This window comes from Talpa europaea (assembly GCF_964194135.1).
Source record: "Talpa europaea genome assembly, chromosome: 6".
NCBI classification, from domain to species: Eukaryota; Metazoa; Chordata; class Mammalia; order Eulipotyphla; family Talpidae; genus Talpa; species Talpa europaea.
Genome location: NC_140072.1, coordinates 100,046,562 through 100,072,482, shown reverse-complemented (window position 1 = coordinate 100,072,482; position 25,921 = coordinate 100,046,562). Strand labels below are relative to the sequence as shown.

General features: G+C 34.0%; 1 protein-coding gene across 2 annotated transcripts in view; it reads right to left on the bottom strand.

The window, feature by feature from the left end:
• Window positions 1–3,279: 3,279 nt before the first annotated feature.
• The window catches only part of SUGT1 (SGT1 homolog, MIS12 kinetochore complex assembly cochaperone), a gene marked incomplete at its 5' end in the record, with an annotated part of 31,072 nt that continues 8,430 nt past the window's right edge, over window positions 3,280–25,921 (bottom strand). Inside the window, 10 exons of one of the 2 annotated variants that reach the window (XM_084234578.1) lie at window positions 3,280–3,401; window positions 4,757–4,938; window positions 7,658–7,748; window positions 15,650–15,757; window positions 16,515–16,611; window positions 18,513–18,547; window positions 20,246–20,262; window positions 20,628–20,681; window positions 24,420–24,490; window positions 25,210–25,279. In XM_084234578.1, coding sequence (XP_084090704.1) covers window positions 3,300–3,401; window positions 4,757–4,938; window positions 7,658–7,748; window positions 15,650–15,757; window positions 16,515–16,611; window positions 18,513–18,547; window positions 20,246–20,262; window positions 20,628–20,681; window positions 24,420–24,490; window positions 25,210–25,279 — 827 coding nt within the window. In that variant the 3' untranslated portion in view covers window positions 3,280–3,299. Of the gene's footprint in view, window positions 3,402–4,756; window positions 4,939–7,657; window positions 7,749–15,649; window positions 15,758–16,514; window positions 16,612–18,512; window positions 18,548–20,245; window positions 20,263–20,604; window positions 20,682–24,419; window positions 24,491–25,209; window positions 25,280–25,921 lie in introns of both variants that reach the window. The other variant, XM_084234577.1, reaches the window with a different exon arrangement.

Here is a 25,921-nt window from a genome sequence, read left to right as displayed (position 1 = left end):
AATTACAAAGAAAAGTAGATGTAGTAACCACCTTTCCTTCTCTTCACTCTCTCTCTCCCTCCCAATCCAGAAATTTTCCACCTATTTTGAGCAATGTCAATAACAGCTACAAATCAGAGATGTGTAGTACACAAATCAGGCCAAGGAAGAGCCCAACAGAATTAAAGTACATTAGGTAGATCAGATGGCACATAAGCAATTGTACTCTGGGTCACTGATATAGAGATCAACTACTAATCTGACGTGCAAATAATTAGGGAAGCAGAAAAGAAAGGTAAAATGGGAAAGGATAGCCAAAAAAATTAAATATTCAACCAAATTAAAATTTCTATATAAACTAATTATAATGGCATAGTGCCATTAATACAATTTTAAATAGTTTTCTGAAATTTAACTAGGAAATCTACATAGACATGCCAATTATTTTTCTTCCTTGTCCTATACAGTTAAGCTACCAAAATGAAGTTGTTCCAGATTCAAGGAGACAATAGTGACTTCAATGTTCTATGATGAATATCACTCATCTAAAGAAAGAAAATGTTTTTTAAAAAATTGTAGTTATCAATGCAATGCATGCTTTCTCTCCATTCCATGTAAAAATAAAGAAAACTGTTTTTTTTTTGTTTGTTTTTCAAGTGGCTATTAACTGCCAATGTTCAAGACAAAATTTATTAGCTAGCAAACTAAATTTATTAGCAGGTATTAGGACATAAGACAGAAAATTATTAAAATTGATCCTGTTTTTCAAATCTGTAACAGATTAACCAATGTGATTACTATGTAAAAGTTCAAAGAAACAGATTATCCCTTTCAAGAGTTTTTGAAGACAGTGGGAAAATTCTGGAAGTCATCAAGGAACAAATGATTATAGAAATCAGCAGAAGAGATGAAGAATCGTAAGAGTAAGAAAAAGCATTCCAGGACTAAATCTTAAAAAGGAAAATAAATGGTAAGAGGGAAAAAGTACATCCTGAATAAACAAAAGGCTAACTATAGCACTATGAGAACCAAAATTCGATAAATGAAAATTGAGAGTCCAGAGAAACCAAGCAGCTAAGCTAAGATAGTAGACAACAAAGGTAAAGAGGTTCTTTTGTGTGTGTGTGTGTGTGTGTGTGTCCCTTGCCGGTGGCCAGGGAACCAACTGGCACTGCAGAGGCTGCAGGCAGCCTCACAGCCCAGCGCTCAACCACTGCACCACCAGGGGAGGCCCGGTAAAGAGACTCTTAATCAAAATAAAGATTTTTAACTTTCTAGAGGCTTATACATATTCACTATCTAAAATGTTGAAAGAGGCATTCCTCTAAAATAGTACTTTAGAGCAGAAGTCTAACCTACTTCTCAAAATTCCCTTCTCAAAACTTCCCATAAATCTATTGTCCTTTGTACTCCAGGTACATTTTATAACATAATCATGTATACTAGAAACTACATTTGGCTCAGCAAAATCTTGAATCCCACAAGTAAAGCAAATCTAGCCAACAGATAAGCATAAGTTAATGTATCCTTTAAAATACAAGCAAAACTAGCAACAGAATTTTAAAGACAACTTCTATTATAATATTGTCATTCTTAGGGAAGAAAAAAGTTTTTAAGGGGAAAAATGTTTTCTTATTTAGCATCATGGATTTTTAAAAAGGTTCAACGTGTTGAAAATTATGAAACTAGTGAGTGGCAGAGATTTGCTAGAGCTAGGATTCTCGTTTCTGGGGTGGTGCCAAATGTCCCTGACTTATCACTTCCATAACAAAAGCCTCTTAACCTGTAGGACTAGTGGTACTGAAAAAACTTAACATACAGAGTACAGGAATCACTTTCTTCTTCTGTAAGGAGAAAATTTTAGAAATCCTGAGAAGCGATTTAATTTTGCTTTTCCTTCAGTGTTCTTACTGGCACAAGAGGACAAGAAAATCCCCATTGCCCACCCCATGCTTGAACAAGTTATAACAAGTTTGGACATACTCTGGTTATCACCCCACCATCATTTTCCTCATAAACTCCCCTCCCCTTGATTTCATTGTCAATTTGATCATGTCAAACTCCCACTGTTTCAGAGGCTGAAAAGATGACCAATTTGACTCTGTATCCTCAATTACAAAGATACAGAATAGTGTCCTGTAAAAATATCAGTGATATATAACACATCAACTCTAGGGCATTATGGTTTAGAAATCATGATCAGAAAACAAAGTCAGAACTGCAGGTCATCTATAGCCTATAGCCTATGCTTTAACAGTTGAGACTCCAAAGAATTTTAATCATAGAACACTTAAATGTCTCAAAACTATTTCTAAATGAGTTCAGCATTCAAGCATTGGATAATTCCTTCATGGTTATTCATTTTTTTTCTCTGCTAGATTATAAACTCTTGCAGTTAATGCTCAAGTCTTTTAGTTTTGTATTCCCATGGTATCTACCTACTCTAAAGAGAGATGCCACTTAATTCGTATTAATTTACTCACTCAGCAGTTCCCCTAAAATCACTGAAACTGATATAATCATGGGGATGTAAGAAGAGTTTTCCTAACAAAGAAAAAAATCTAAAGAAAACAAAAACAAACCACCAGTGCTGTAATTGTAGGACCCATGCTGTGGCAAAAGCAACAAGACAGAGTTGGGCTTTTCTAAATCACTCTCTGCTCCAGTCTCACAGATTAACTTTCATAGTTAGAAATGCAGCAGAACTCAGGTGTGTATGTCTTATATAAGGATTTGGAAGGAAAGAACCAAAAATATCACCGCAATTACAAATATTTTCCATAAAAAGAACCAAACGGGAATTCTCTGAGATACATCTCCTCAAAGTTCTCATTAAAAACTTAAGAAAAGGTAAGTAAAACAAACTTCTTCATAGAAAAATTATATTTACAACTCCAGTCAAAAGCAGTTTTCAAAAGCAAACAATGTAACACTGAGGTTGAAAAATCTATGCTCACCCAAAATTGCCAAGTCTAATAAATTATTACTAGAATACTGCATCAAAAATAAGGCAAAAACCCAATATCCCATTAATGAATTTTCCACTTCCCTAACTAGGTAGAACAAATCTATCTAGTAGCAAATGATACTTCATTCCATTTCAGCATGTCTGAAATGCTTAAGGACAGAAGTGATAAAATATGATCTTCATTCTTCATTAGACTCTTGGAACACTTGAACGAAAATAATTTCTAAAGCATAAAGAGGTAAAGAGGTATAACCTTTCAAAATGACAATCAGTGTTCAAAATTCGAGAATGCGTTAATACACAATGAGCATTAGGTGAATATATGTAATACAGCCATAGCAAATTAATTTATTTAGTACTTTTTCCATTCCATATCATCAGGTGGATTGATTTCAACTTTCCTTTTACCTACATCAGACCAGTTGGTACTCAAAACAGTACCACCAGACTCCATCTGCAATAAGAAATAAAAACAGATTAACTCTTGGACCATATACTTAAAACACTATTTTTCTAAAAGTGTTTTAACATAGAGTACCCCAAATAAGCTATAATTGGTTCAATATAAACTCAACGCAATATTTAATCTCAGGCTTTCTAAAGAAGCTTGCATTGTTCTACATAATCTAAAAAGAAAATTCTAGAGTAGTTAGATGGAAGCATCATTTCACATTATCATACAAAGCATTTTCTCTCCCCACTCTTGCTAATCAGCAGATGAAAATAAAAATGGCTTTCAGAGAAACCAATGGTGGGATCTCTTTTGCAGAGGATAGTAAAGACCAAGCAAGGTAAACTTTCAATGCTGTTTGGACAGAACTAAAAGGGCCCCATCTTAATGTTCTCTCTGTGCCAAATATAAGCCAAGTATATATTTTTTTTAACTCAAGTGTACCACATGTACACAAAGTCAGTGTCTCAGCAAAGAATGACAACTCTGGCATATTCATAAACACAATAAAGAAAAAAACCTGGAAATTTGTTTATCTCAATGCAATAAAAATTGACTGACTTGGATCACAGCAAAGAACAATGTGAATTATTAAACTCGCAACATTTAAATAACAATCAGCTGTGTTACTGGCAAACACAAAATTATGTACCCTACATATGTATACATGTACATTGGAACCTCAATGCAAACCTATGCGTCATACTCTGCCAAGACCCCATATGTGGGTTCATTTGAAGGAAATTCTTTTCTTCATTCCACCCCAATTTTTATGTTACTCACACTCCAAACATGACATCTCGCCACCTTTCTATGGCTTTCTTTAGCTCTAATCAGGACTCTATCCTGTAGAATGTATGAACATAATGACCACTAACATTATATGTATCACGCGCACTTGTTAAAATTTTAAGGGCTTGTCTTCTTGTATCTGCTTCTTACCATTGGCTCCAACTAAAAATGAGGATGCCTAAAAGGCACAGAGCAAATTTTACTAAAATTTATAGGAAAATTTTACTAATACTTATATCCCAGATATAAATGCGCTCACTTATTGTGGTTACCCAACAAGAATAAATCTCTATCACCCACTGTAACCTTGGAATTTCTTAAGCCTTCCAAAAGTTCTAGTTTACTGAATAAAAAAAATAATTTACAATAAACCCCTTGTTTCTCGTCTCCTCCACAAGCTTCCAATTTCTTCAGTAATTACGCTAAGTTTGGATCAAGAAGTTTCAAACAAAGCATATTCAAAAGAAAGGTCACTCAGCTATAGTACATGAAACTTGGTCCCAAATTACCTACTTTTTTAAATTTCTGAAATTTACAATTTTTTTTTTAAAGTTTAATGTTCTTACAAATGATTTGTTCATGGCACGTTTCACTTCATCAGAACCATCAGAATAGATCTGTTGAAATAATTTGTTCAAAGCTGCATCTCCTTCCAACTTCTCATTTTTTTCTTCTTCTTTGATCTCACCAACCAATTTATCCCAATTTCTTGTATAATGAGATGACGATGGATATAGGTTCTTTGCATCTATAGAGTGAAAAACACAGAAGTCATTAATCAAAAGATTGTGTCAAGGCATGTGAACTGTGTGGTATTAACAGAATCCACTAAGCAATTTGGTCATTAAATTTCAATGTTTGCTGCACCCCTAGGTTTACTGCAGCACTATTAACAATAGGTAAGCTATGGGAACAACCCAAATGCCCAAAAAGAGATGACTGGATCAAGAAGATGTGGTACATATATACAATGGAATATTACTCAACAATCAAAAAAAGATATACTCATGCCATTCGCAGCAACATGGATGGAGCTGGAAGGGATCATGCTATGAAATAAGCCAGAAAGAAAAAGAAAAATAACATATGGTTTCACTTATAGAAGGAATGTAGAGGATCCAAATAAAGGATGGTGGGGGAGTTATTATAATAAAGTGAAAATCAAAATCAACAAGCAACTATAAACCAGAGACATTCAGCGGGGGGGAGAGGGATAGGATCAAAACAGGGGTGGGAAGAGCACAAGGGACTATGGTGATAGAACACAGGTGAACTGACGGTGGGAATTTCACTGGGACGTTAACGGAGATGAGAAAGCATACAATAGATACTAGTGGTTAGCAGCTACTAAGATCGACAGTGTAGCTATAGAGCTTTAAAGTGTTTCAACATTTCTTGAGCAATAACATAGGTCACATTAGTCCTAATCTAAAGATACCTCTTCCACGACCACCTCTGTATATCCCTTTCCTCATGACAGATCAGAAACTACTAGACATTTGTTCTATTTTTCCATCCATTCTCTTCAGTTGTAAAATGACTCACTAACATCAAAACAAAAGCACAACATCCCATAGTTTTGTTTGGGGCAAGCATATTGCTTTTCAAATCCTATCTTCTCTTTTTCTACCAGTAATCCCTTATCTTATACATTTTCACTAGTAGATAAGTGGGGAAAAAGCATGCCATCATAAATTATGACCCTAGGAAACATGAGTTCAATTAATCCTAATACTGACTCCCCAAAAGGACGGGAACACAAGTTCTAATCTCATTTTACAAATAAGAAAGCTGGCCCAGATAGATTAAGCAACCTGATCTTATCTGTAGCCTCTAGTTTGCAGTACACCAGAAAATGACAAGCATATTAATTCCTTACAAAAAGTTAACAGGTAGGTAGAACAGTGTCTTGAATATGTAAGACAATGAATTTAGAAAAACTTGTTAACTATAATATTTAATCTCAGAAAACTTTAACACCTACAGATGGTAGATGAACTGATAGGGTAATCTAAACTTGCTCATTCACTGTACTATCAAATAACTGCAAAAATATTCATGTTAACAGAGACTTTCCATTGTCAGAAAATGTGGCAACAAGCAGTACTACACATGGGGTTAACAGAACAAGACCCAAATCCTACAGATCGGAATTTTGTCCCAGACAATGAAAACTGCTGGGTGATCTTAAACAAGTGCTTAACCTTCCTGAGCCTATAAAATAGGAAGACTTACTGAGATACCTACTATATAAGGCTGTTGGTAGAATTAAATGAGATACAACATTTACAGTGATTCTTTAAAAAAAAAAAAAATCCTACACAATATATAAACCTCAGCTCCAAAATTTCTGGGATCAGCCCCAAAAGATGCATGTAACAGCTGCACTACGTGTATCAAATAAAATGTGAAATAGAAGCTTACTCTAAAAGCTGAAAAAAAATCTTGAAATATTTCAATCCTTAAAAATTAATGTTAATTTTCTGTTTTCTTCCTAATTATGCTTTAGGCGATTTAGAACATTATCATGTAGGGAAGGTGAGTGAAGGGCACATCGAAACTCTTATTTCTGCAACTTTTGTGAGAATCTAAAATTATTTCAAAATAAAAGCAAATAATAAAAATGCTAGCTAACCTCTGTTGTTTATTCAATAATGCCACAAGGAAGTGTTTCCACAAGGACGTGTTTTGTGTTACAGAAGCAGTGAAAATCTAAAAGCAGCTAAACCACAAAGTTATCTCATTTTAGTAACCAAACTGGAACATTAACTATAATCAAAAAATAAATTTTTCTCCATTCATTAATGAGGCCATTGTTTGCAAATTACATTCTTGGGTTGTAGTTCTAAGAACGTTCTAAAGATTGTTAAAATATACCTACCTTGCATATGCTTAGAATTAACCCCAACATAAAATTTGAAAGGTTAAACAATCAACTCCAGTTTTCTACTCTTCTTCTAGGTTCTCTGGGCAGCCCTTATCTGTCTGTGTTCACTTTTAAATTAGCAATATAGTGAAATGGATTACAAACCTTACTCTGAGAAACTGAAATTCTAGGAAACTAGAGTTAACAATATCATTAGAAGAAATAGAGTAAGTAAAAGATGGGAAAGAGAATGAATGTATTAATAGAATAACTACTAATACATTTCAAACCAAAAGCAATAAGCAATAAGAAAGGACAACACACAAACAACCCCCAACAGCTGTCATTAACTGATAAAGTAAATAAATCCCAATTCCCTTCAGGCTTCTGCTGCCATTCACTTGCATTCTTGGAATTTAAGAAGTTGGAACTTTCATTAAAAAAAAAAAAAAAAAAACTACTTTGTATTCATTATAGAACCATCTTATTATACTTAATGTATCTTATCTTGGGAACATAAATAATGAAAGTAGAAAGAATGTTCATCCTTATTTAATTTCAACTATGTAATACAAAACTCATCGTGGCCAGAAAAACAAACCTGCTATGAATTGTTTTGGCTTAGGTACATCTCCTTGCCCCTCTAGCTTTTCCCATCTCACAGCCTCTGGCTTTTTCATTTTAATTTCAATCTGGAGGAAAAAAAAAAAAATACATTGTTCAAGTTAACATACACAAAACTGAAAAAATTGCAATTTTTTAAGTCATATAAAATTAGATTTGAAGAACTTTCAAACACTTTGTTTCTAATTAAAAGTTATCCTTCAAAAATAACATACATATAAGAGTCTTGAAATCAATACACTTTTTTTCTTCCTTCTAAATGAGAGGTCATTCTGCATTTGGCAATGTCTGGAGACAATGCTGGTTTGTCACAACTAGGGTGAAGGGTGCTACTTACATCTAGTGAGGAGAGGCTAGGGATGCCACTAAACACACAATAATATAAAGAGCAACACCCACAACAAATTATCCAGCTCAGAATGTCAACAGGGCCCACCAATGGGAAATACTGTGAGTTCTGAAGGTATGTTTGCATGAATAGTAGCCAACTTTATAATGCAGGGATTCATTTCACTACATAAAAATAAAACAAATATCCTTTTCATATTTGGGCCCAGCAGAATGGCTCCCTCAAAGAAGGGTGAGGAGAAGATAGTGACCAGATACTATCTCAACATTCACAAGCACATTCACAGAGTGGGCTTCATGCAGAATACCCTTCAGAGATCTGAAAATGTGCAATGAAGAAAATGGGTACTCAGGTTGTGCGTGTTGACACCAAAAGTTTTCTGGGCCAACGGATAAGAAATCCCATATTGTTTCCATGTGTAGTTGGCCAGAAAACCTACTGAAAAATCACTAATAAGCCAATATATTGGTTACCTATGAACCTGTCACTACTTTCAAAAATCTAGTCATTGTGGATGAGATTTAACCAGACTGTTAAGAGTGAAAACTGCAAAAGAAAAAGAAAAAATTAAGACTAATGACAACAATTTTACAAGCATTCATTCAATAATTATTAAACACATACTCTGAGCAAGGTATTTTTATAGTCTTCAGAATGTGGAGAAATGTTAAAAAATACTACAGACATATCCCTAATTATTAGGATCAAGAGAGATACATGAAGAAAGTGAACCAAAAAAGGCAAATAAATGTTCTATAAGCTCAGGAAAGCTCATACCTGGCTGTGAACAAGAAGGGTTTTAGGTCACCTTCAAGAGCTGTCAAGGGTAGCAGAGTTTGAAATGGTGGAAGCGGGAGTCCCCAGACACAAAGGAAATAGCCTGAAACTGGAACTCATAGCTGTGGAAGGACGCAATGCCTCAAGGAGTAGAAAGGCACCAATTTGCCTCAACTTCAGGTTTTATATTAATGAAAAAATACCTTAATGAGACAGAGAAACTGGCCAGTATTCTGACTCAAACAAGAAGTGATGGTATGGAAGGGATGTGGTATCTGAGTATATTTTCTTTAGAAGCATAGAAATGGAGCAAAAATAGTTTTTATAATGAGAAAAATATAAAACATGTCACTAAGAAAAAGTATATTTTAAATGCAAAAGTATATTTTAAATGCAATTTACATGCTTAAATTCTACATAAATAAAAGCAAGCATTTATAAGAATTCCTAGAATATGTATAAATTTTTAAAGTAAAATACCATCAATATTTTTTTTCTTACATAGTATTAAGTGTTCAATACTATTTCTCAAAAAAAGAACAGAAATCCAACAGCTGACAATGACACATTATTAGCCCTCTGCACTCCGCTGTCCCCTCTCAGGGGACATTGGTAGCCAATGTCCAGAATGGTTCAGAGTGCAAAGGGTTAGTTACCGAAAAGAGCTGCGGATACTATCCTAAAATATAAAATTGCATGTTGCACCATTATTTTTTTAGAACAACTAGGGTATATGCCAGAGATGCTGGGTGTAGAGGATTCACCATAGACAGATTCGGGAGCAGGACAGGTGGCTTTACTGATACATACTGCTAAAATACACTGCTAAGGGGAGCAGTAGGCGAGACAGGAGTGGTCTGCTGCATCATATGTGGGCTAGCTGCCTGGCTGGGGACCTAACTCAAGCCCCAGTGGTGATATCATTGAGACTGAACCCCTCACCAGGGAGGCCCACATCTTGCTTCTTGAATTTTCAACTCATCTGGAAATGAAGACCTGGTAAGCAGTATGTGCACCAACACTATCCTTACTTACCCTTAGTACAGCACACCCTACATTTGTACTTCAAGTTCCTGTGCTAAAGTACTGTCTACAAAGTTTGTTTCACCTGAAGAGTAACACACACCAGCACATATATCTACTGAAAACCACTCTAACCTGAGTAACCTGAGTTTTTATTAACATGTCTCAAATGAGATACATTGACCTGAAAATCCATTCATTACCATAGTTGAACATAATAAACTATTTAAAGCCGTTCTTTTTAAAGGAAAAAGAGGGAAAACTAATTGTCTCTAAATTCCCTTTTACACCTACTTCACTTTCAAAGCTTATACATGCTTTTAAAAATTAAGTTTTAAGTTTTGATGATTCTGGTAGTTACTTCTAGATTGACTGCCAGTCCAATCTCAAGTATTTTCACTACAATTATTACAAGCCATTCAATTTTCCTTTATGTCATAAATAATTTAGAAGTCAACTTAAAACTCTGATAGTTTGCTTGCATGTTACTCTCATAAGCATGGAAAAGGTTTTCATTGTGCCAGAATATTCCAAAGCAATATTAACAAGTTACTAATAAGAGTCCCTACTATTCTAAATTGTCAGTTTTCATTATTATATATACTATCATTAGTTCTCCCTGGTACAGAAGTTCAATTTTTCCCAATGGAAGAAACATTAAGTCCAAAAGATAACCCATTCTCCTAAGGGGTCATGGCATCTAGACACTGCCTTCTTAAGAAGTGATGAGTAAGCTTTCACTTACTGGTACAGTTTGACAGTGAAGGGATCTTTCTCAAAGACTACCTAGTTGGGACACTTTAATGATAAAACATTTTTCCCCCCAGCAAACTTTTGAGAGCAATATTTTTCATGGCTATACTCACAAAATAATTGTTCCTTTGATCATCAGAATACAGCTTTCCCAACATTCTCTCTTAGTTCTCTGCATGTTTAATATATCAAACCCAGTCTTCCTGAGGTGAGGCTGTACAGAACTACCTTCTTTATTTTTACAGTCATATCACTTTCTAATGTATTTTAAAAACTCAAAAGATAATTAAGAGAACCGAAAGAAAAATCTTTTCCAAAGTTCTAATAGCTCACTTCAACTGTTTACTTAGTATCTACTCTGAGCCAGACACTGTGTTGGTATAAGATCATAACCTCAATTCTTCTTAAAAAAGTATCATGAGACATTCCCATGATTAAAAATACCAGTATTATCTGTAGTGACAGACCTAAATATTGGGAAATATTTAGTTATCTAGAAAGACACTTTTAGCAAGACTGAGTGATTACTTTCTCAGTTTCTTCATCTATTTCCAAATTTTCTATTTTATGCATTTACTGCTTTTATAACCTGAACAGAAATTAATCAGTATAAAATGGTATTAATAGCAGTAACATTTGTTAAGCACCTATCACATCATCTTTGTACTAAGTAAACTATAGTACATCTAACAGAACATCCCAATAAAAGGTTACCATTAACATTTTACAGATAGAAAAACCTGTTGGAAATGTACTTTACCAATAGAGGTTTTACTTGATTTATTTCCTTAAAATAAGCAGTTGAAAACAGGACAAAATCAGCTGTGCAGCTTTAGAAAGAAGAGAGTCACAAATAGGTTCCAACATGTGTTGTGTTATGTATGTATGTTATAAACATACATACTGAGTCTCAGTTTCCCCTATAAAATGGGATTAATAGGGCTTACCTAAATTAGGATTCTTAGGAAGATTAAATGGGGCCATATATAAAATACAACATTGAATCTATTAAATAACTGAAAGCTAGCAACTTTCAAAATCTTTATCACCATTATTACAAACAGCGAAAAAAACCTGGACAAATTATTTACACACCTATGAATAAGCTGATAAAAATACCTATACCATGCAGACAGCTTAAGAATTACATGGGATAATACACAGCAGTCAAAACAGCAAGCTTCTATAATTCTCCACACGTCAAATAATATGGACTGGCTAAATAAGTTACTATAAATATTTTGATGTAGAATATTTAAGGACACGAAAAACTATTCATAATGTATGGGTAAGTTTTAAACACAGCATGTTCAGTAAAATCCTTTTTTTTGAGGGAAATATATGAATGGTAGATTAATAGAAAAGGCAAGAATGCACCTCAAGATCTACAATTTGTACATGTCAGCAACTAGTTGGTTATTAAAAAAAAAAAGTAACTTACCACCACTGAATCAAAAAGATGTATAAAACACAACCCAGAATCTCCACATATGTATATGTTTAAAAAAGCAGTAATATTCTGTCTAGATACAACCACTATTACATCATTGGGATTCTTTTATGAATTCACTTTAAAACACCAAACTTTAGAGAATTAAGAAGGGAAAGGAGACTATTTCACTAAGAAATATATTTTCTCTTCTCACAATTCTAGTTAAAAGCTTTTATATTTTATATTAATACAGAAACATTTTACACTAATACAGAATACACGAATATATCCACAAGGGCAAATTTGCTCCAGAAGAGAATTCTAATTTTCACTTAGAGAAATAAGTATTAATCTTTAAAATAAGTATTTCACAGTAAAAATATCACTGACGTTACAATCTTGTGATTATGTGCAGAAAATACTGTAATGAAATAAGATGTTAAAAAAAAGGAAGCATGAGAGCTTATTAAATAAAATGGATTAACAGGCACACATAAAGCTGGTATTCAGTAAAAGGCACAAATAATTATCAGAGATACTGAAAAAAATATGAATTCTGACTTGGAAAAATATTAGACATTCTATTGTAAAACATTTATTTTTGAAATGCTATTTCTTTAAGGGTCCTACCTCCATTTTTATTGCAAATTATATTTTTTACTTGAATTAACACATGAAATATTCAACATTCATTTCATCCTGAAGATGGGAAACAAAACAGGACTCTCAAAAGCAAAGAAACAGACCTTGTAAGTCACAGATTTAAAAAGAATCTCTGATTTTAAGCAGGTTTTCCTGAGCAAAATGAATCATTTTCTCAATTCACATAAAGGATTCAAGACATCTGAATACGTAGGAAAAGAAAATTACCTCACTATTGTCTCCTCTTAATGCCATCTCTAAATAAGCCGCAGTAACCCCCAAAAAGATTTTTTCATTATTTTAACATTGTCTCCCTCTGCTGTATGAAAAAAAGACTCAAAATTTTCATCATTTCCCTTATGACATAAATTAAGAACAATTCTTTCAGTTTGTTTTCTATAAAATATAGCTTAAAAGTTGGCAGAATAATAAAGTAATAAACATTACTTTGGGTTAGGACAAGAAAAAATTTATTCTTCAAAATACCACCTTAGAATATAAATTCTTTAATTTACAACTTAGAAAAACCTAAGCAATGACCAGTTTCATATTCCTAAAACTATTCCTCTGAAGACAGGCTTAACAATTCATTAAGGACAATTCATTATGTAAACTTGGGATAAGCATTTTAAAGTCCATGAACCTCAGTTTCTCTTCACATGTTAAAAAAAACTAAGAATGAAGATATCTTATCTGCCAACTTCATACAGCTAACATTAGAATTTACTTAAAGTCACTCACTAAGCAATTACTGAACACCATTAGGGCAAGGCACAGGGCAAGGTCTTGCCAAAATTAACCAAGGGAACATAGATAGTAGAAATTCTTCATTGCAGAGTTAACTGGATGTCCTGTACTTTATCTGGCAACTCTATATGGACTATATACAAAGACAAAAATTTGATGTATTTCTAATCCTCAAAAGATTTATTAAGGACAAGGGAAATAAAATATACATATAAACAATTATACAAGTACCCACGAGGTATTTAAAGAAAGAAAAAAGCTGGGCCTCCCCAGTGGCGCAGAGGGTTGAGCACAGCGCTGTGAAGCTGTCCACAGCCTCTGCAGCACTGGTTCGATTCCTGGCTGGCCGGGGAGATACCCACATGGCTCAGCAGACCTCTCCTGTCTTGCTCACTGCTCCCCTCAACAGTGTATTTCGGTCCATCTGCCTGTTCTGCTCCCCACTCTGTCTCTGGTGACTCCTCTCACCTTCCCACACCTCTGACTGAACTCCAGTTCTTATATAAATAAATCAATCTTTTAAAAAAAAAGGAAAAAGGAGAAAAAAGGCAAATAGGGGATACAATAAGGGAAGTTGAGAAAGGTTAGAACAACAAAAACACACAAAATTCAAAAAATTAATAAAAGACAGTGCTTAGTTGATTCTAACCACACAAATGTTTATTTACTGTATGTTTACACACAAATATTTACACACAAATATTTACTATATTTGATGGCTCAGTAACACAAGTGTTTTTAATCACCATCTATGTACATATATCAGTTCATACTAATTACTAACTTCTTGACAGAAATATGTACAAAAATGTCAAACTCATAATAGTTGACCCGTTTCCTTCCCAAATCTAGCATTAACTTTGTGTTTAGTTATTTTACCCAGTATTATTTTATTAAATAAATTCCACCCTATGTGGGATGGGGCAAGACTGAAATATTGGTAAGATTTTATCCCATTTCTACCTGGCAGTGGGCATGGAATAAAACATAGCTGTTAAGGTAAGAAATGGTACACCTGAAACCTTAAATGTAAACTTATGTTACCTTAATAAAAATTAGTAAGATTTCATCACGTTTTCATAAAAGCAACTGTTTAGCTCCACCTCCAAAGTGTATTTTTGTATTTTGTAATATTCAGTAAATGGGCAGACCTTTTTAATTACATGCAAAAAACTACTGCTTCTTTACTTTGTACTTCCTACTGCAACCTGCTGCAGATGTCCTCTTCTTTCTGCAGGTCTAGTTACCATTGTTCATGACACACTTATTTAGTCTATAACCTTTATTTTTGCAGATGCCAGAATTTTAGTCCTATAATCATGTTGTGACAAGTCTAAACTCACAAGGCAAGCAAAGAACCAGAATGGATTTTTAAATTTTCAGTACCGTATTTCTACTGGGTTATATTATTACCTACATCTTTGGATTAATGTTTAAAATATTCCCTGAATTTTATTTCTATTGCATATTTTTAATTATTTTTGGAAAAAAAAACTAAGGTATATAGTTACACAAACTGCAATTTAAATTAGTGATGAATCCTGAATAAAAAAGTAACCTAAAGTTCAGCTTATCTAAAAAACAAGAACAGATTAATCTTTATAATAGTTTTAGTTTGTATTTTTAACTGCGTAAGCAGAGTGAGAAAAGTATATATCAAAAGATTTAAGAGAAGAGACACTGTCAGTAACAAATCTTAAGGAGAGGCTGATTATTCTCTTTTGATAATCTCTTTTTTTAAAACTACTTTTTTTTTAAGGTTTATTTTTATTTATACAAGAACTGGGTATATAGTCAGAAGTGTGGGAGGGTGAGAGAATTCACCAGAGACAGAGCGGGAAGCAGAACAGGCAGATGGACCAAAGACACTGCTGAGGGAAGCAGCAGGCGAGTCAGGAGAGGTCTGCCGCGCCATGCGGGTTTCTCCCTGGCCGGCCGGGAATAGAACCCGTGCTGCAGAGACTGCAGACAGCTTCACAGAGCAGCGCTCAACCCACTGGGCCACCATGGAGGCCCTATACCTATTTTAATAAGTATACAAATACCACTAAGGTTAAGGAGATTTTTACACTCCATTGTCCTAGAATTTGGGAAGGGGAAAAACCATTCTCAGAAACTACCACTGTTATGGATCTGTCCCTTTTAATTTAAAGACACATGGCTGAAGGACCTACAAGCTTATCAGATGGGGGATTAGTTATCAAAGTTTCTTTATCTTGAAAATACTACCCTTTCAATTGTCTTACCTTTGTTGACAGTACTTTAAATGTACTCTGTTCAGGTATTATAGGATGAAGAAGTCTCAGTTTTAAATTGTAATCCTCTCCAGAAGGAAGTTTCACCAAAGCAGACAACTAATTAATATAAAATCAGCGATATATTTTATGAGTTTATAAAATTAAAGGTAAAAAATTGAATATAATCACATTTTCAATACTGCTACATATTATTATAAAGCTGATATTACATGGGATATCAGATTTAAGAACCTCAAAATAATCCTTTTTCATCTGGTATCCATCACATGATTTCTTATGTATATATAATTAAATGGCAGGAAAGAATGTGTCTCATAACAAACTTAAAATTTAAGTCTCAAAATACAACAACAAAATGATACATATATAACAAAAATATTCATGTGCAAAACATCTAGTTCTGCCACTCGCTTAAATGTAAGGTTATCTACTAAATGCTAGGGAGCCAAATTATTAAAAGCTTCTCATTTAATATGGTAAGTAAATTCTAAGACATGTAAGTCATAAAACAAGTAGACCCCTTCATTAAGTATATACACGAATGTAACCAAATCACATATATTACTGATTTCTACTACAGAAATCAGCAGAACCAAGTTCTGCTTTGAATTCTAAATGTAAAGAAAAAGAAAGTAATGTACATCTAACTATATCTGACACTATATATATACTCTTGTCTCAAAATTTAAAGTGATTCAAATTAAAAAGCAATGCCTCAGATTTTGAGCATTTTCCACATTATCTCAAGAAATGACATATACGCCACAAATTGCCAGATTATTCTGCAATATACTATAGTTGCAAATAAAACCACTTAATCTCAACACAAAGACTGTTCAAAGGCTGTAATAACCTCTTTTTCTGAAAATTCCACATTTACATCATTCTTCTGAACATTCTTGATCATAAGTGTAATGATAACTTGAGAGTCTGTTTGATACCAGTCATACCTATTAAAAAAGAAAACAAATTTAAAACAGACTTCTTATTTTCTTAAAGCTGTTGCTTCTTTATCAAATAAAATGTGCAATTTTATAAACAACAAGAGCTCCACCTTGAGGAACAACATAGCAAAGCAGTCGAGGATTTGCAGAAGCAATTTTAACTCATTATTTTTAAGATCTGTACTAATGAAACAGAGCAGTAAGGGAGATGATGCTCCAAATCTTTCTAGGGGATTTAAATACCTGATTTTCTGGGTTCTCGCTTATATTTCTAATACTTTCGTGCTTAAGAGAATGTTAAAAGATGAAACTTATTCTTAACTAAGCTTTTAAACCATAATTTTACACTCTCAACCTCAGATTTTACATTCTCAACACTTCTATCCCTATTTTACAGATTAAAAAAAAATAAGCTTATGGAAGGGATTATGCTCAGTGAAATAAGTCAAAAGGAAAAAGGAAAATATGAGATGATATTTATAGGAGGAATACAGGGAAACTGAAAAAGGGCAAAAAAAAAAAGGCAAAATTTGTATGCAACTTTATATCTGAGGCTTACAGCAAGGGAGAGGAGGGAACAGGGCTCAAAATGTGTGGAACAAGTGCAAGGGATCATGGTGATGGTTCATAGGCAATGTTATGGTAGGATATTCACAAGGACTAAACTAGAATGGAGAAATCAAACAATGTACAAAAATGAACAATGTAAGAAAATGAAAAATTAGTAAGGGGTGGGGGGAAGTAAGCTCAGAAGGTAAAGCAATCAGCCAATCAATGGCATGTGTTAGTTTGACCCTGGTCAGCTTCAAGCTACACTCCTAGATCTCTCAAATGAAATTGAAATAAACATTCCTGAGCACAGCAAACAGAAGCAAATGTGCTAAAATTAAAATAATTTAAAATATAATTCATCCTGCATATTAAAAAGGTATCTTTCTTCACTTTCAAGGTATGTAGGAAATCAAGTGTGCCCAGAGATTCTAATTATGTGTATCTTTTCCACTAAAAGTTCCAAAAATATAAGGATCTTCACTTTCAAGTCTGACTACATTATAAACACCATGAGGTTAGACTATTTATGCTGCCACTATTACATTCTTAAGACTAAGCACAATGCCTGGTAAATGGTATATTAAATCAATGTTTAGGCCATCTTATGCTCCAAATAACATAATTATTTTCTGATGTTTATGTGTCCTGTGGCAGCCACCAGCCTAATCAAAGTTCTCTACTAGGTACTTGAAGAGTCATCCTGCATCTCCACAGAAATGAGAACTGCTTTGTTTTAAAGTTTCCAAGTCATTTTAGATAATTATGTCAAAAAGCACCTAGATTAAAGACATAAAGCTTTAAGAGTCTCACAAATTCCCTTTGAAATTCAGTGAGGAAGCAAGCTCTGATCAATGCCTTGTGCTTTATTCTGTTACAGTCCAAGAATACAAGGTGTACAAATAATTAAAAATAAATTCAAATACTTGTTAGGTGCTTTTTCATTATTGTAAATGCTGTCCTCAGCAACACTCACATTCAAGTTAAGCAGAATTATTCTATAAAAAATTTACTCCAAATAATAAAGGCTGGTAAAATTACAATTTCTATTAAGCCTACTACTAACTTATCTGGATAATAATGTCCTAAAGAGGGCCTCCTTAATATATGCAAAAGTGACAAATAATGGAACCAGGTGAAGTAGTTTAAAGTTGAGAAGTCATTTGAATTTAACCTTAATAACACCTTAAATTTGTTTAAACAAATTTAAACTTTAAATTTGTTTTTTAAGATGTTACAAATTTTTTTTGACTGAGAAACAAAATCACAGAGTAAGGAGTTACAATTAAATGACAAGAATTTTTATTTTCCCTTCAAATGTATTTAACATGATTATTTTTTGAAAAAGAAAAACTTACTTGATTTTTGACTGATGAGTCCGCTGGGATGCAGCCTGATTTTAGCAAGTTGGAAGAGAAAGATATTTACAAATTAGTTTAGCAACTGCGTATTAAAATGCAAATATTATTAATTTACCCAGTGTTGATAGTTATTCATATGGAATAACTTCATGACAACTTCCTTCAAACAAGTAACATGATATCTACAATTGTTAAATACCATTCACAAAAAATGAAAATAGTCACCATTTTCATAATTTTATTAGCTTCAATTTCAAAAAATACTTTTCCTCTAAAACAAAACATGAAAACCAGAAAACTTCCTAAAGGTATAATCAGAAAAGGTTAGATATAAAATGTCCAGTTCTCTATATAAAATGAAATAACAACATACAAAAAACCATTCTTAGCACATAGTGTAGCCTTCAGGTCTAATAATGGCATCATATATTGCTCTAGTTCATATAAAAGAACATTTACATGGTGTGCCCTACTGAAAACATCTTATTCCTTTCATGGTCTCTCTACGACAAACATTTTACAGTGTACATCAAGAAATGAACTGATTCTTGACCAATTCATATTTTCCTAAGGTACATAATGCACCCGTCAAGACTACATAAATCTGAAAAACTTGGCCTGAGTCTTAATAGGAAATCTCTTAAGTTTTTCCTGTAGAAAAATAGAAGAGATGGTGTTTGGAGGAGGAAAATAAGCAAAACTTCTCTAGAGATCTAAGTCTTACTCAGAATTATGCCCCACTGTTAAGTATTGAGAAATACCTGAACATAGACAATATGAAGCAGATATATTGACCAAAAGAGATTATTCCATTCATTTTGGTACCAAGATAAAACTATAGCAGCGAGAAAAACAATGTGGCTAAAAAGCTATTTGTGTTATTAGAGTTTCTGTTATGCAAATGCCATTCTATTATCTTCAGTTCTAATCCATATCCCAAATATTGTAAGACTTGGACAAAAACACTAGCAGGTAAAGCAAGCCAATTTTTAAATACCTCCTCAAATCTATTCTCCACCTGTCACCCCCAGGAATATGGATAAGTCTGGAGGTATAGGAATGGTCAGACAGAGCTCTCATGTTTGCTATGTTCAAAATCCCAGTCACTACATGTGCATATATACCTGCACTAATACTCACAACCAACTACCTAAAGTGGATTAGCTATAAATGAGTTCAGTTTACACATGTAGAAAGCTCAAAAAATAAGTGACTTTCTTGATGTTACAATGCAATCCTGGAAGACAGAAATGTAAGTCATTCTTCCAAGATTAAGAAAGAGATTCAGAAAGGTTAAGTAAATTGTCCACAAAGAAAGTTAAGAACTATACATATATATCCTGACACCTTAACTAAACATCACTCTCCAACTCTATCACAATATTTAGTAAAAGACTCAAAAATCTTGATGTCCCAAACAAATATAACACTGATTTAGACAGATAAACATTTCCAAATTTAAGCTAACCTTTGTGTTTTAGCAGCCTAAAAATTGCTTCTAAGATAGCAACTGTTTAACCAAGAGGTAATGACTTTCCAGCAAACAAACCAAATCAATTTAAATAATTCATTAAAAGAATACAATAATTTTCATGAAATTTACCAGTTACTAAAGGAACAAAGCATTTAAACAGAACTACTCAATATTTAACTGAGAGAGGTCATTCTAAGTCTTATTTATACCACAGTAACATAATTAAAAACATGAAGGATAAAAATTTTGGACTTACCACCTCATCTTGTGATCCTAATAAAAACACAAAAGGAAGTATTTTAAGTATTTTCAGTTAACAAGAAATTAACAGACAAAGCTACCTCAATGGCACAATCATACTGATTAAGCAAACCACTCTCCATACACTCCAAGTAAAGGAAAGTGACTTAACTTTACATCTGAGTAACTGCCTGCCAATAATACTATTACAAAACAAATCCATCAAATCTCCCTTTCAACATGATAAACTAGGCAAAAATCAGAATACCTTTGGAAACCCCTAGGGGAACATGTACCACAAAAGTCAAGTTATAGTAAAAAAATAAACTGGTTTAAATAAAAAAATGTCAAGCTTTTTTTTTTTAAACTAAAAGCCCATGAGAAACAGATATACTTACCATTCTGCGCTTCTTGACATCTCTTAATCCAGACAACGAAATCAGCATCTGCACCTAGAAAGAACAAACTGACTATATCACTCATCTGCACAATCTAACATATTTGTTCAACAAATACTTACTGAAAACTTACTACAATTCAAATACTGTTCTAGTTCTAGGCACTGAGGATTCAGCAGTGAATCAAAAAGACAAAAATAACTGTCTTAACAGACCTGAGCAACCCTAATGTTATTGCTCTAAATATATCAATAAGGGGCCTCCCTGGTGGTGCAAGGGGTTAAGTCTCAGCACTTGAAGTTATCCCCAGACACTGCTGCACAAGTTTGATCCCAGGGCAGGGACATAACCCACATGGTGCAGCAGAGCTCTTCTGTCTTGCCCACTGCTTCCTCAGCAGTGTATTTCAGTAGATCTGCCTATTCTGCTCCCCACTCTGTCTCTGGTGAATCCTCTTACACACACACACACACACACACACACCCCTCTGGCCTGCACCCCAGTGCTCTTGTATGCATAAATAAATAAATATAAAAAAATAAATATATCGATAGGTTTAACATTTAGTTCATCCTGAAGAATGCTGATCAAAAAAAAAAAAAAAAAGTTTTAGTGACAATCAACCTTACTGGTTCCAAGATACAATCTACATTTTCCCTAACCCTTCTAGTAGAAGAGCTTCCTCTCAAACAACAAAATCAGACCTGAATCAGACTGGCAAGATGACATCAAACAGGTTGTAGTGGAGGCCTAGTAACCAACATCTGGGTCAAGGTCCAGAAGTCTCTCCCAGCCCATTTATTGTCCTATGCAAGCTACCTAGCATTCTGTCTGCTATTTTCTCAATGGCTTTATTTGTTACCAAGGCTTTCCTACCAACAAGAAGGAGCTTTTTTTATATACTTTATGGAGTTTTATCATATCTACAAGTTTCATGGCAGTCAAGACACTACACTGAACTATATGTCAAACAGCAATGTAAACATTACATAAACAAGTTACTAATACTCAAAACAATAGTATCTAAGGCTTTAATAAAATGTTAAGAAAATTTATTAGAAATACTCTAATAAAAGTTTACGCATGCAAGCTAATTTCAGGAAAGACTATATTGAGAAAACAGCAAAAGTATCTTAGAATGAAATTTTCTAATTCACTACATATAAATGAAATTCAGCTATACACACACTCGCATACACGTGCACGTGCGCACACACAAGGTTATAGTAGAGAACAATTATAAAAACCCTAGATTTGAATAATCTATTACTCAAATCAATCAGTAAATAAAAAGAAATTTCCTACCATGCAAAGGGGAAAAATGGTAATGTTCCGAGTTATAATATTTTTACCATTTGATCAAAATGGAAGTCTAATAGTTTAACATGGATTTTTCCTGGAATTACATAAAAAGACATACTGTCTTTAAATTAAATCCTCAATAGCAATTTTACCAAAGAGCAGACATCATCTAAGCTACGTCTGAAACAGTTTCAGGATAAGTCAGTGGTATGATAATAAGGTATTACTCAGGGAAGAAAAGTAGGTAGAAAATTCTAATAGCAACACTCTTGCTGTAAATAAGATAAGCATTAGGGCTTAGAAATCTAGAAGACAGAATGAATGATGTCTCCAGGATTTTCTAATATGTATCAAAGCTCTAGATATTGGGACTCTTAGATTTTGTTATGAGTGCAAATATTCTGGCTTGCTAACTGAAGAGTCACGTTGTTCAGGTACTATACTTGGAATAATCAAGTTTGGAAACAACTTTTTTTTTTTAAGATTTATTTATTTATTTATACAAGCACTGGGTACAGTCAGAGCGTGGAAGGGTGAGAGAATTCATAGTCAGAGCGGAGAGCAGAAAAGGCAGAGTGACGAAGTACACTGCTGAGGGAAGCAGCGGGCAGCAGGACAGGTCTGCACGCCATGTGGGACCCTCGCCCAGTGACCAGGGAACAAACCAGCACTGCAGAGGCTGCGGGCAGCTTCGCAACCCAGCACTCAACCGCTGCGCCACCGGAGAGGCCCAAGTTTGGGAACAACTTCCAATGCCTAAATATCTTCTTTCCTAATTTGTAGCTTCTACTTGCAAAGTTGGGCCTAACGTTCCTGCTCAAGTAGGTATACAACAGAAAAGCAAGTATTCAAAGCACAGTAAAGAATATTTTAAAATATAAAAATATAATTCTACAATATTTGAGAGCAGAGCAATCTGGAAATCTAGAAGATTTGGTACTATACTTGGAATAATCAATTTGAATAATCAAATTCTAAGAGTCCCAATATCTAGAGCTTTGATACATATCTGAAGATCCTAGAGACATTAATCATTCTGTCTTCTAGATTTCTAGAAGACAATCAATTGTCAATCTCAGCACTACTCATTAGTAGTAGTAACACTTGATGAAGCTGTGGGAAACTGGCGTGTGTACTATAGATATTTAGCAGCATCCCTGGCCTCTACTAACTAGATGTCAATAGCACACTCCTCCATCCACCAGTTAATAGTAATCAAAAGTATATTCAGACATTGCCAAATGTCCTCAGGGAGTGAACTCACCCCCTGTTGTTAGAAACCACTACTTTAAAGTGTTCTAATAACACTTCAATAACATAAGGTAAAGATAAAAATGATAGCAAGCAATTAGGATTACGTAGTCTATAATTAACTATGAGATTACTTATAACCTCTTTCAGTAGTTTGCACTTTCTGGTTTTTGCCTCTTACAATTTATGTATATATGCCTAGACATCTATACTGCTCTGAAAAAGATAGTGAAAACTCACAATACTTAAAAAGCTCCATGGTTCTTCTGTACCCTATCACAATTATCCAAACTAACTTCACTTCTCAAAAAAATCTTTTAAGATTTCCTATCTCAGGGCTCCCTAGTGGAACAGGGGTTAAAGTCAGTTCTATTAAGCTATCCAGCAACCACTACAGCATGAGTTCGATCCCTGGCCAGGGAGCTAGCCCACATGGCGCAGCAGACCTCTCCAGTCTTGCCTGCTGCTCCTCTCAGCAGTTTATTTCAGTAGATTTGCCTGTTCTGTTCCCCACTGTCTCCGGTGAATCCTCTCACCCGCCTGACCTCTAGCCTGCCCTGTACCCTAGTTCTTGTATGAATAAATAAAAATAAATTTTAAAAAAAAGATCTCAGCAATCTGAACACAAGAACAAATTAGACTTTCACTTGTCCATTAGGAAAAAATAATGCCAGGCTACATAAAGGGAAAACGGTGAGTATTTATATAGTTTCTAGCTTCTAATGGTACAAGTCTCCTTGTGATTTGAATGTTAAAGAAAGGTCAATTTACCTTTTTTTTTTTTAAAAGAGGAAAGAATTTCTTTTTTTTTTTTAAAGATTTATTTATTTATTCATACAAGCACTGAGTACAGTCAGAAGCGCGGGAGGGTGAGCAGAGCCAGAGCGGGGAGCAGAGCAGGCAGACTGACGAAGTACACTGCTGAGGGGAGCAGTGGTCGGCAGGAGAGGTCTGCACGCCATGTGGGACCCTCGCCCGGCAGGCGGGGATCGAACCGGCACTGCAGAGGCTGCAAGCAGCTTCGCAACCCAGCGCTCAACCACTGCGCCACCAGGGGAGGCCCAGGTCCATTTACTTTTTAAGTAAATTCAAATTTTGTAATCAACACAAAATGTCATTGAGGGTAGAAAAAAAGGTTTTGGGTTTCTACAATTAACCTGAGATTACGCTAACTAAATTTAGCTATGGTATTTAAAGACAGAGAAATAACAGATTTATTAACATAATTTTAACACTTACTATTTAACTTCTGTCCTTCTGTAAAAGTTTCTAAAGCAGCAACATAGTTTTTTTCATGGTATTCACATATCCTGCATGAGCATATTAAAAACAAATACCACATACACATGAGATCATGAAAAATAGCCTTTCTTACAAAAAAAAAATTCCTAGTAATCTCTATTGTTAAAAGATTTTAAGTATATATTAACAAACTGAAGCTTATTTAAAATATTCTACTGTAACAATAAGTATAATTTACATTGAAATCCAATTTTGCAACTTATTTCAGAAGGAATTTCTTGATTTCAATTACATAAACTTACTTATTCCAAACTATAGTAAGATTAAGGAATTAAACAAGTTTCTGAGTAAAGACTAAAGTCACATTTATCAAAAGTCTAAGACTGGGTTATACAAGAGAAACCAGATGGGATATAAAATACAGAGAGAGACCGTGTTTTCCTAGCATTTAAGGCAGCCTATCCAACTTGGTTGAGGAATAGAATGTTCTCTGGTCATCTAAATGTAGTCATCCTAAGTGATAAATAAAAAAGGGATTTGAAATCCATCAATATCATCTATACCTTGCCGTTACTTAAATTATCACTATTTCAAAACACAGTAAAATAGAGTTCCTGTCACATACTGTAGTTAATAGAACAGAAGTAGAAATTATATTTAAAACTGAACCCTATATTAGATATAAAATATAAAAAATAGATTTTATTAATTATGTAACATTTATCAATTCATTCCACTAAGAATCTAGTATCTGTAGCACACAATAAGAAGAGTTGTTACTGCATACCCTTTTCTCAGCATAGCAATGGAATTATTTGGATTAAGTTCAAGAGATTTCTTTGCATCAGCAACAGCATCTGAAATGAAGAAAAGAAGAGTTTAATCAGTTATTTATAGTCTCACAATTACCAAAAAAAAATTCAGTCTTACATTTTTAAGGTTTCAAGTTGGAATATACAAGTTTTAAAATAGGAAAAGCTAACCAAAGATATAATGCAAAGAAACATTACCCTCATACCTATTAGCCTAATATTTAATTTCATTTTTAAAGTTCTTCAATGAATAAAGCTGTGTGACACAGTTCATGTATTTTTTATTAACATCATTATGTAATTTGACTCAAGATATTTAACTTTTCCTTACCAAGATTCTCTATCCAAAATAATTAGTCATAGAATAATTGAAATATATATTTCAATTAAAAATGCAAATGAGAGTGGGCCTCCTGGTGGCGCAGGTGGTTGAGCACTGCACTGTGAAGCTGTCCTGCAGCCTCTGCAGCATGGGTTCAAACCCAGCCAGCTGGCAAGAATCCCATATGGAGCGGCAGACCTCTGTCTTGCCCACTGCTCCCCTTAGCAATGTATTTCAGTCAATCTGCCTGTTCTGTTCCCCACTCTGTCTCTGGTGAATCTTCTCACCCTCCCGCTCATCTGGCCTGTACCCCAGTTCTTGTATAAATAAATAAATCTTTTTAAAAAAAAAATCACTTCAAAAAA